Here is a 12,716-nt window from a genome sequence, read left to right as displayed (position 1 = left end):
CCCTTCTTTGTAGAGCACTGGAACTTCCCACCCAGAGTTTACAGGAATTGTCTGAGAGAAAAAACATCCCAAAATATCAGCTTATACTGGAATCTGGATTATATTTTCTTCTGGAAAAATTTTAGATTTCCCATGGCAATAACTCAGATTATTTTGAATAATGGTAACTACCATGCCAGGGCAAAACTCTGAAGATAAAAATAGAACATCCTCATGACAATTCTTGGTCGTGGAATTCAAAAGGTCATATTAATTTTAAAGGAAAATTATAAAGATTTAAAACTTACATTCCGCACGCATGATATTGAGCAGGTTCATACAATACAATCAATGATTCATACAGGAATGATCCATGGAGTCATATATTGTAGCATGATATTAATGCTGAGAATGTTTAATTTTTCTTTAATTTTTCATACCAAGTCAGGAGTAAATGACATTAGCAATTTCCAATAGGTAAGACCTACAGCTATCAAGCATTACATTGTAATATGGGAATTTGATGCAGTGCTGCTGCACCAATGAAGCATAATTAATTTTGTTAATTGTTAAACTATTTGTTAGTTGTTGACTTCCTGTTATCTATATATCACTATTAGGGCCTACTCAAAGTCTGTCATTCATAAGTCCAGCTTTATTTTCAGAGTTCATTAATGAGGATTTTTAGCTCAAGAATTAGAAATAGCTGTAGCCAAGAATAATAGTTTCCCTTGGCACACTTGATGTGCAAGCCTGTTATAAGTTTTCATTTTATCAGCAAAGAGGAAGTTCTTTAACGTGAGGCATCAAGGGGATGGCACCAAGTACAAAGGGAACAACAAGAGAGAAATATCCTCTACTGAAAATTATCAAGAAAACCAAGTATTACAAAGGGATCCCTCCCAACCAGCCCAAGATGCCAGCATTGATACAGGCTCTGATACCAATTAGGCACTCAGTATAGGATCTCGTAAGCAAGAAAGTGGAAGAAAGGAACAAGATGTACTAAGAACACCCCGAGAGGAATTTCATTAATCTTAAACAAAGGAGATACAAGAACAAGAGGTATACATGGGACTCTTACAAGAGAACTCTTACAAGAGACTTCATTGCTCTCACTTGCTCCACCTAACTAGAAGCTGAAACCCCCTTTATATAGATGAGGAGTGAGGGGATATGCCATGGCATCTTGGAATATGCTCTGACATATTCTTTTTCCTTATCTCCTTCACATAAAGCTTACAAAGACAAAGTTCACTTCTTTTACCTAAAGTAACTTTAGATAAAGCTGACACTACAAAACACTAACAACTAACGGGAAATGATAACACAATATAAGTTAAAGTTACATTGACAACTCACGAGACATGACAACACAATAAAAGTTAAAGTTGGTGCCCATGTGACTGCTTCAGAGATCAAATTTTGTTCTGTATTCATCTTCCTCTTCACTTGGATAGGCCGCCGTTATTTCCAAGTCCTTAACTGTACCATTACTTCCTGTCTGCTCTACATAGTAAAGTGTCAACCTGTTTGTTAGGTAGGTGCTGTAAAAATGAGGAAACAAAACAAGGTAATGAGAGCTCCTGACCCTTGCATCATCTTGGAAATGCACTAGGTTAAACAAATCTTGTGGTAATTTGTCTAGGCCAACATGGTTGATGTAGCATAGGCTCTTTCTTGGGTCAACCCAATTGTCTGCCAATAGATGTGGGTCCGCAAAAGGGTTTTCCATGAAACTTTGTATCCTTTCGCAAATGGGAGAGATATTGACATAACTATTCCCATCTTGGTTTTGGATTTCACCTTTGAGGTGGAGGGTGACAAGTAAGTACAGGCACCCAAATATAAAATCTAAATGCTCGACCCATTGTGCTTTTGTTTTAAAAAACAAGATCCGATCCTTAAGGTAGCTGTACTGGCGTGGTCTCTGCCTCTGATTTGTAATGAAGGCGTAGGTCCATGGCTTATGTGGGACCATGCCGATTCGATAGGCCCTGGCGAGATACCAAATAAGAAGGAAGGCTTCTTTTGGGAAGGTTAAATAAGATAGTGTGGGGACCCAAAGACCCTTAATGTATGGGAAAAGTGGGTGCCAGTCCAAATATTTTACTGGTGCATCAATCAGTCCAAACTTTGAGAGGAGAAGGGACTAGAGGCCTTGGATCATTCTGTTGTTCCCTTTTCTATGGTGTGGGCAAGAATGCTATCTTGGATTTCACTGGGAAGGGTCTAGACAAGCTGTGAGAGAGATTGAGTTTCTAGGTGAAATGAGGATGCCATGAGGAAAAATACTTGGGGATTGGTTGGTCTTGAGAGGGAGTCACTAAGGATGTTGTGCTTTCCTTTTATGTGCTTCACTTCAAATTTATACTGTGAAAACTAGTTTGTCCATCTAAGAAGCTGTCACTGCGAGAGGATCTTTTGCTTGAATTGGATCATCTTTGGAAAGGATGACATATCCATTTCGATTGTGAAAGTATGTCCAATCAAATGGAATTCGAACTTTTCAATCCCTTTTTTCACTGCCAAAATCTCCTTGAAGGTGGAATGATAGTGCGATTCTGATTCTTTGAATGCTCCACTTTTGTATCCACATATATGTCTAGTCTCATCTTCCTTTTCTTCTATTAAGGCTACACCCCAATAATAGTCACTGGTGTCAGTCTGTAGGATTCTTTTGCCTTTGTCAGGAATCTGGAGTGGTGGCAACTTCACGACCATCCCTTTAAGTGATTTCATCACTTATGTGTGCTTGGAATCCCAAGGAAGCACATCTTTCTTTTCAAAAGTTGATGGAGAGGTGTTGTGTAGATTGCCAGCTTTGGGACAAAGTATACCATATAATTAACTATACCAAGGAATTGTTATAATTGCTTTGTCGTCATCTAGTTGTCCGAAAAGGCACTAAGTTGTGTAGCAATATGTGGCTGCAACTCGTACTTTCTTTGGCTGATCTTCATTCCAAGAAAGTCGATCGCTTCAACACCAATAATCATTTTCTTTTCTGACAGCATGACTCCATAGTATGCCACAATTTCCATGAATTAATTCAAGATCTTTGCGTGGGATGTCATATCTTTTGAAAATAGTAGGATATCATCAATGTAGATCAGAGCATGATGGAGAATGGGCTGAAAGATTTTAATCATTGCCCTTTGGAAGATGGAGAGGGCCACTTTAAGCCCAAATGGCATAACAGTCCATTGGTAGTGGAAATTGGGTATACAAAAGGCCATCTTGGGCCTATCATTTGGGTGGATACCTAATTGCCAGAAGCCTGCTCTCAAGTCAAATTTTGAGAAGATTTGGGCCTATGATAATTGCAAGAATAAGCTGGCCCGATTTGGGAATGGGAATTTGTCATCAGCAAGGAAATGGTTGAGGGGTTGGTAATTGATGACGAGTTTGAGCTTTCCTCGAGATTGTTCAGCCCTTTCGTTGACATAGAAAGCCTTGCAAGCCCATTGTGACTTTTTTGGCTCGATAAGCCCTTCTTCTTGTAGTTAAGTCACCTCACTCTGAGCCAGGGAATAGTGTTCTGGATTCATCCCCTTGTGACTTGCCTTATTTGGGTTGATATCTTCAATCTTCTTGAAGGGAAGGCTGACAAAGAACTTTGGATTTTTCCACAATAGTTTTGAACACTTCTTTAGAAATTCATTGTGGCTGTCCGTACAGTTTGCTTGAATTAATCAAGCCTCAATTTCTTCCAAAGATTGGGTAATTTGAAAGAGATTAGGGGTCTTGGTACATTGTAATAAATATGACCTGAACTTTAATCATTGCTTTGTCCATTGGACCTTGTTCAAGTGTTGAATGATGTTGAATCCAATGAGAAGGTCCTTATTGGGAAGGTTTGACCCAAAGAATGTAGCCTTGAGCAATCTGGATGAAACTTAATATAGATTGGCACACACTTTAATCTGACCTGAAAATGTTCTCCATTTGCCGCTTTGAAACCTTGATTACATGGCTTCCATTTATCTTCTTGGAGAATTCTTGGCTTTAGGAAGCTACATGTTGCTCTTGTATCAAAGGATGCAATGACTTTGAATGGCCTTGAGTATTTGTCAGCTAGTACCCAGATTGGAGCAAAGGGTGAAACATAGTCTCCTTTCTTGAACTGTGCTGACAATGATTCTTGGATAGAACAAAGGTTGTGAACTTCTCTTCTATTGATGCTATCAGGTAGCATTCATTGTCAATGGGTTGGATGTGAGAACATTCTAGATCTGGATCAGCCTAATAACTCTCGAACTCTTCATCTTCTTCATCCGAAGAGTCTAAAGGATTTGTTTGCTCACATTATTGGAAAACCAGGATGGAATCTTCATTTTGTTGGTCATCAATGGAGAATATAGATTCAATGTCGTCATCTGAATCCTAATCTGAGACTTTGTGCAGCATCTGAATTAGTTTAATTCTTTTTCGTATGTGGGGACACCTTTTTGCTTAATGCCCCTTTTGATTGCAAATGTAACATCGATGATCCTTTAATTCTCTCTTATGCTTCCTCTTTCTCGGATATTTCCAGTGTTTCTCCTTGTGCTTTGATCTTCTAGATTTTCTAGGGAGATAAACATCTTCAAGTTCTCCTGTTGGACAAGAGCATTGTTTGTTTCCTTTGCATTTGATGAGGAGATCTTTCCTTTTTCATTCTTTGGTGATCTTCATTCCTACTTTCTGGACTCTTCCATGCATGTCATACTTCCTGTAGAGCGCATCCAGATTCATATAAGCACTTTGGTATAGCTTACCAAGGGAAGTGTTTTCAAGTCTTGTTCCACTCGTTTGAAGTTCTCACAGAAGTTCTTCTCCTAATGGATCAGGCAAGTTGTTAAGATAGGCTAGCTTGAGGTTGATATCATTTGGTCTGCAAAAAATGTAGTATCTTTCTAAGATAAGATTATAATTCTTCTCTGGCTTGGGTAACATGGTCTTCCCAAGCACCACAAATTCCTCAATGATAGTGGATATGAAAACATCTACATTCGGTACTTGCGATATCTACAACTACCTGTAATCTCCAAGGTTTATCCACCAAATTCTTAATCTTCCAACAAATTTAGAAACAACCCTTCCAATGACCTCTTTGAGGGTAGTCCCTTCTTTCATTAGTTCTGTGCACCAGGCATGGAGCTCAAGGATCTTATTGCTCCACTTGCTTGGAGGAATCCCTTCCAATGAAATGGTTGGTCCATTTCCATTTGCACTACTCGAACTCTGTGTGGAAATAGCAGATGAAGTATTGTCTAAGAGATTGATGTTGTCATCAACCCCTTCGTCATCTATGGGACTGTCGTATTTCATCCTATGGGTGGATGGCTGGGTCATCATCGTAGATCTTGAAGGTTGTATCCCTTCCTCAGATGAATCATCATCTATTATAATGGCAAGTGTTGATCTTGGTGCTTTCTCTGGATGTTAAGGGATCAGCCATCTCAGCAAGAAGTTTGAAGATAGAGTTTTCCTTCTCCAGAACCCCAATTTGGGGTTCTCGATCTGGATCACTTGGTTCTCCAAATTTTTGCTTATAATTCTTCTTTTGAGTTGTGGAAGCTGTCGTTGATTCAACCTTCTGGGTTTGGGTTGGCCTTTGAGTGTGTTGCCTTTTTTTGAGATGGGGAAAAGAATCGCTGCCCCTAAAGGACGCTTGCATTGATACAGGATCGTACATCGATTAAGGAGAGCTGAAAGCCAAAGTAGATGGAGGAAATAAAGGATCAATCCTCGCTTGTCTATGCAGCTACTGCTGTTGCTGCTGTTGGCTTTGCTTGAGGGAATTTAGCTAAGCTTTGAGGTGCTGCATTTCTGCTTCTTTCTTCTTGAAAGCTGGAGAGAATGCTAACATGTGCTGAATCATTTACATCAACTCCTCATGCAATCTTTGGATGTGATATCAAACTTGTTTTCGACCTTGTTGACCAACTCTCTCTGGCTATCCACAATTTGTTGTAGCATTCTATTCTAGGCCAAGGCATTCTCTAACTGCCAATTGAGAGTAGCCTCTGCAGGAGACACCTGGTTAGTAGATCCGTCTAGGTTGACGACAATTGGATCTTTGATCTTCCAGGGGTGCTTTGTTTGAGATCTCACATCTTCGTACGCTAATGGTGGGAAGTCATCATCATAGTTTGAAGGTCTTAGCATGTTAATATGGGGAAGATCATCATCTTTTGTCTTTTTCCCCTTGTATTTGACATAGTAGTCAAATTTCCCTGATGGTTCTCCTAACAAGCCGACTTTTGGATCTCCGTTTTCATATCTCTTTTGAAGTTTCTGCTGGGAGTTATTCTTCTTTTTCTTATCTCTAACTTCTTCTTCATCGAACCACTCGTAGACTAGATCATTGAGACATTCATTATAGATACAGTCGATGTCAAACCACTTATGACCGGATTTGGTCATGGGTTTGTAAACCGGAAAACCATCTCCTTTGAAGTATGGGATTGGAACCTGAGATCCCAAAGATGCTGGATTAGTCAGGTTGATAGAAGTGGCTGGCGGTCTGATCATGATCCTTTGATCTTTCCGAAGTGGTGATGAATTCTGATGCGGTTGAATCATTATGGTGGGAAAGACATGTTGAGGGTATGAGCTTGTTGAGGATTCCTGAGATGTGAACATTGCCACTTTTCATAGTTTTATAGATTGGGTCATAAAGAATGACTAACTTAGGGATCACGTGAAGCTACTCGTACTGGGTTACCCAAGACTCTGGGAGAAGTTAGGAGTTCTTCTCTAGGTAGCTGCCTTGGGATGTGGACATAGTTGTGGACAAGAGTAGTATCATAATTAACAAGGAGAGCATCTTGATTTTCCCGAGGGGTTGCCAGATCAAAAGAATGGTTCTGAAGTCTATAAATCATTTGATGGTGGAGAGTGGCTGCTATGGAATTAGAAATCTGGGGTGCTCCAACAATCTGGATCAAGACCTTAAGAGCAGTTCTCATATTGGGATTGGATAAATGCAAGCAGAAGTTGGGGAAGATTGTGAAGCTAACCATCCTAGCATTTAACGTTATCTACATAGTGGCAATGCAGGCATGCTCGTACTTACAGAATTTCAAATCAAGTAGAGCAATTCTGGAGCAAACCAGAAGGGCTTTCCTCCGATGGAAGGTAAGGTAAAGTTTGACTGCACCAACATGGATGTAGGTGAATCCCTGGTTGAAATGCTTTCAGGGAAGCTCTGGGGAGAATTCCAAGATAACGAACTGTTATGCTTCAATTGCCAAGAGTTGGTGAGAGTCGAAAGGAGATGCCTCAATGACTTCTTTGACGCCTCTCAGCACAGCTGTCTTGCCAGTGAATTTCTTCGGAATGTTTAGAGGATATTTGGTTTTGTCATAGACATAGTATGGGTTTGTAATCTAAGGACTCTTGGTTTGAGGGAAAGGGCTATCTTCTGGAACATAATCTACTTCATGCATATAATCTAGACGATATAGGCTTAAAACAGATGAAGATATGGGATAAGAGTTGAAGGATGGGGATGGAGTCATCATGGTTCTAGATGACATAACTTCATAATTGACACGATCAAAACCTCTTCTCACAACCTAAGAATGAACAAATCTCTTGCCCATCCTGTGAAATAAAACACAAAATCAATCAAATTATCCCTGTTCCCTATCAATCATTAGAGCAACCAGCTATGCCCGACCAAAAACAGCCTTCCACGACCTCCAAACAGGTCAAGGGCACCTTAAGTCTTAATCTCTAATGACTTCAAAGGAAAACAGGTGCTTGGAATGAGACCTTCGGTCTGGATTTTTTCATCACTGTTCTAATGTAGAGGATCCACATGGGGTGTGGCAACCACAGAGCATGCTGGGTTTAGAACAACAACCTCTGCTGTGACCAAAGAGATCCACCACTCAAGGAGTGATGGAAGCTCCGAAGGAGTCTCTAAGCTACCATGGCTCTAATACCAATTGGTTGTCTGAAGGAGTCTCTAAGTTGCCATAGGCTTCACTTCAAATTTATACCATGAACTTTTCAATCACCAAAGAGGGATTGAAAAGTACAAATTTCATTTGATTGGACATACTTTCACAGTCGAAATGGATATGGTATCCTTTCCAAAGATGATCCAATTCAAGCAAAAGATCCTCCCGCAAGGACAGCTTCTTAGATGGGCAAACTGGTTTTCACAATATAAATTTGAAGTGAAGCACATCAAAGGAAAGCACAACATCCTTAGTGACTTCCTCTCAAGAACAACCAATCCCCAAGTATTTTTCCTCATGGCATCCTCATCTCACCCAGAAACTCAATCTCTCTCACAACTTGTCCAGACCCTTCCCGGTTAAATCCAAGATAGCATTCTTGCCCACACCATAGAAAAGGGAAACAACAGAATGATCCAAGGCCTCCAGTCCCTTCTCTCAAATTTTGGACTAGTTGATGCCCCAGTAAAATATTTGGATTGGCACCCACTTTTCCCATACATTAATGGTCTTTGGGTCACAACACTATCTAATTTAACTTTCCCAAAAGAAGCCTCCCTTCTTCTTTGGTACCTCGCCAGGGCCTATCGAATCGACATGATCTTGCATAAGCCATGGACCTACGCCTTCATTACAAATCAGAGGCAGAGACCACGCCAATACAGCTACCTTAAGGATTGGCTCTTGTTTTTTAAAACAAAAACACAATGGGTCAAACATTTAGATTTCATATCTGGGTCCCCATACTTACTTGTCACCTTCCACCTCAAAGGTGAAATCCAAAACCAAGGTGGGAATAAATATGTCAATATCTCTTCCATTTGCGATAGGATACAAAGTTTCAAGGAAAACCCTTTTGCGGACCCACATCTATCGGCACGCAATTGGGTTGACCCAAGAAAGAGCCTATGCTACATCAACCATGTTGACCTAGACAAATTACCACAAGATCTATTTAACCTAATGCATTTCTAAGATGATGGATGAGCCAAGAGCTCTCATTATCTTATTCTGTTTCCTCAATTTTACAGCACCTACCTAACAAACAGGCTAACACTCTACTATGTAGATTAGACAATAAGTAATAGGACAGTTGAGGACTTAAAAATAATGGTGGCCTATCCAGCTAAAGAGGAATATGAATACATAACAAAATTTGATCTCTGAAGCAATCATATGGGCACCAAATTTAACTTTTATTGTGTTGTCATTTCCCATGAGTTATCAATGTAACTTTAACTTTTATTGTGTTGTCATTTCCTGTAAGTTGTAAATGTCTTTATAGTGTCATATTTATCTAAAGTTACATTAGTTAAATAAAGTCTCAACTTTGTCTTTGAAAGCTTTACGTAAAGGAGATAAGGAAAAAGAATATGTTGGAGCATATTCCAAGATGCCATATCATATTCCCTCACTCCTCATCTATATAAGGGGGTTTCAGCTTCTAGCTAGGCAGAGCAAGGTAGAGCAAATCAGTCTCTTGTAAGAGTTCTCTTATAGGAGTCCCATGTATACCTCTTGTTCTTTTATCCCCTTTGTTTAAGATTAATGAAATTCCTCCCAGCGTGTTCTTATTATATCTTGTTCCTTTCTTCCACTTTCTTGCTTACGATCCTACACTGAGTGCCTAATTGGTCTTGTTGGCCATCTCTCTTTGGTTATCCACAATTTGCTGTAGCATTCTATTCTGGACCAGGACATTCTAGAGATCACAGCAATTCAACGGTCCATGACAGCCTGAAAGGAGAAATAGTTCTTTTGAAAGCTCTTGTTCCTTTCTCTCCACACTGCCCAAAAAATAGCAAGGGGAATGAGGTAGAACTTGGAAGTATGGATGGATGATTCACCCAGCCCCTTCATAGCCTCCACTGCTGCGTTTCCACAAAACAGCATCTCTCTTTGCCACTAAATGCCAGTGTAGTTAATCCTAATCTGTAAGATTTCTAATCTGACAGATTCTACAATATCTTCCTCTACGAATGCTGCATCACAAGAAAACTAACCATGGCCCTAGTAAGTCAAGAATCAAGGGAAGAAGAAGCTTTCTGCTCATTGACAAGGAGCCATAAATGTTAACCTGTCTTCAATTGATCACTCTGGCACTCATGAGCACCCAAAAATCTAATGGTCTCATCCTGAGCCAATCAAATGAGGGCCCAAGAAATTGCACAAAAGAAATGTATTGACAAAATGTAGATACTTATGATTTGGATGACATATATATGAAGTCATTCATGAGACAAGGACAAGCATAGTTTTCAATAAGTATGATAGTTAACCAAAAGCAATAAATAATTTTCCTCCTGGACAAGTGTAAAACAATCATTTCTTTTTAACCCTGCCACACTGCGGCGGTGGCTGGGTTCAAAAAGTTTATGCATACCATTATGTAGAATGCTATGAGAGAAAGACAAGAACAAATCTCTGTCCGCTCAGAATTTCCAGATATCTTGTACAGACCAATAAACTCAGCTATCCTTTGCAATGTTGTTGAGAACGGTATAGGAAGCTGATAAATGTAAAGCAGGACAATGTTGAAGCCTGCGTACAGCTGAAGAGGCCTCCACCACCTTCAAAACCATATCACAAACATAGGAAATTGAAGAAGAAAAGGAATTTGATAAAACATATCATGGAAGTCCAACAGTACAGGCCAGTAAAAATAGTGTATGACAAAAAAGTCACCTGAAAAGGCCTAGAAAATTGCTGGTTAGAGACCAGTCAACAAGGCCAACACAGCTACCAATAAAGAATGGAAGAGACGTCCATGAGGGATTGCTAATTCCCACAACCAATTGAATGGCAGGCAACAGCAAGCACAATACAACCCTAAGATGAGAACCTTCCACATAGCAAAACGGAAGAAACAATCCGAAATCAATTCACAATTAGAAATCCAAATCACGTTCTACTTGAATAAGCATGGGTTTCAAAATCAACTATACTATATCAAAAACTGATAAACATCAAACAGAAAATATAATAAAAAAATATTTTAGGATAATCTGCTAAAAATAAGAAGAATTCAATTAGGAGGAAACAATTTAAGCTGCATGTGTTTGAGATTAGGAAGTAAAATGGTTATAGACCCCAAAACTCTATTCAAATAGATATGATGTTCCCAGATCCAGATGAGCAATGCTACTATGGCCAATGTAGTTTAGCCTCCTTGTTTTTCTGTTTTTGAAGATCTAAAAAAATTATTTAAAACTGCACATAGATTGTGTTTGAAAAGCTATGGTTCCATTTGTCAAAATAAAACTATTTTTAAGAAATGATAGAGGAAATGACAGAGGTAACCAGCAAAAGGAAAAGAATGAATACAACAAACACAGAGAGTCAACTGTCAAGGCAGAACCTATGAAAGATTCTAATCAGATTCTAATTAAGCCTTCAAAAAGGCATTATCCCCAACAAAATATTCCAAAAATTAAAGTTCCTCTCATCACCAACTATGCATCCCTTTTTACTGATATAAACATCTATTTAATCAAAGAAAATAATGTTACAAAGCTCACCCACTTCATTTAACAAGTGAGCATAGCTCCACAACCACTAATGATCCAGTAAAACACATTCCAATTGCTTTCTTCCCGAGGAGAGACAAATGAACAGTTCAAGAAAGAAACAAGAAATTATGGAACGGTCCTGTTGATTGCATTACATGTTTCATAGTTTCAAAATTTATTTAAAAAACCAAAAACAAAAACAAAAACAGCACAGGAACTGATAACATAACAAATATTTTTATTATATATTTACAGATATAACTGAAATAAGAGGCTTTCTCCCCGGAGAATATACTAGAGGCTCAAGAACAACTGGAGGCTCAATAAAAAGCAAGTTTAGAGATCACATAGTTCAAGAAATAGAGTTCAAATTTGATGTGAACCTACTTGGGACCTTTCATTAGTCTAGTCACTGCGGATTATTAGTTTAAGCTTGCCTTATTGCAGTATGCTTCTAATTTCATTTTGTTGTAAAGTTCAAGATGGAGCAAAGAAGAAGAGAAAAGGAGGAAAAAAGAAAAAGAGAGTGAGAGGAAGAAATAAGAAAGAAAGAAAAAAAGAGGCAGCAATCCCCTACAGTCTTACATACAGTTCCACACATGCCCTCTTATATATAAATTAGAATAAAAGAGACTTAAGAACAAAAAAACAACCCTTCATAGCCTAATTACAAAAATAACATATTTCCTTATAATACTCCTCAAGCTCGAGGTGTATAAATATCACCTAACTCAAGCTTATTACAAACATTAAACAAGGCAGGCTCAAATAAAGGCTTTTGCAAAACCATCAAATAATCAATCCGCATATTTCACAAACGAAGTCCTCACAACCTTCTTCAACATGGCATTCCTCATAAAATGACAACCAACTTCAGTGTGCTTGGTCCTCTCATGAAGTATGAATTGTTAGAAATATAAATGTCAGCTTGATTATCACAAAAAATATATACTGGCTTTGCTACCAAGAATCCCATCTCTAACATAAGGGACTTCAGCCACATAAGCTTAGGGGTGTGAATGAGTTAAGCTTACTTGCGAGCTACTCGAAATTGACTCACACTTTAACTCGTCTCGCCCCGATTCTACTCGAGTTCGACTTACTCGAGTACCTTTAAAAAGAAAGCCAAAATTGAGCTCTGTAGTACTACTCGCGAACCTAATCGAGCTTTTTTATTTTTATTATTTTTTATATTTTATAAATCATATAATATATTGTATGTATAAATTTAATATATATATATATATATACACATTATATATATATATTTTAT

At 38.7% G+C, this 12,716-nt stretch overlaps 1 protein-coding gene across 2 annotated transcripts in view; it reads right to left on the bottom strand.

The window, feature by feature from the left end:
* LOC131155128 (piezo-type mechanosensitive ion channel homolog) overlaps positions 1-12,716 on the bottom strand; it is a 98,828-nt gene that overhangs the window by 67,820 nt on the left and 18,292 nt on the right. For both annotated transcript variants that reach the window (XM_058108059.1, XM_058108060.1), the window contains exons 5-6: positions 10,620-10,776; positions 10,318-10,504 (exon numbers count right to left, since the gene is read on the bottom strand). In XM_058108059.1, coding sequence (XP_057964042.1) covers positions 10,318-10,504; positions 10,620-10,776 — 344 coding nt within the window. The remainder of the gene's footprint in view (positions 1-10,317; positions 10,505-10,619; positions 10,777-12,716) is intronic.

This window comes from Malania oleifera, chromosome 5 (assembly GCF_029873635.1).
Source record: "Malania oleifera isolate guangnan ecotype guangnan chromosome 5, ASM2987363v1, whole genome shotgun sequence".
Classification (NCBI taxonomy): domain Eukaryota; kingdom Viridiplantae; phylum Streptophyta; class Magnoliopsida; order Santalales; family Ximeniaceae; genus Malania; species Malania oleifera.
This window is presented reverse-complemented; position numbering and strand designations above follow the sequence as displayed.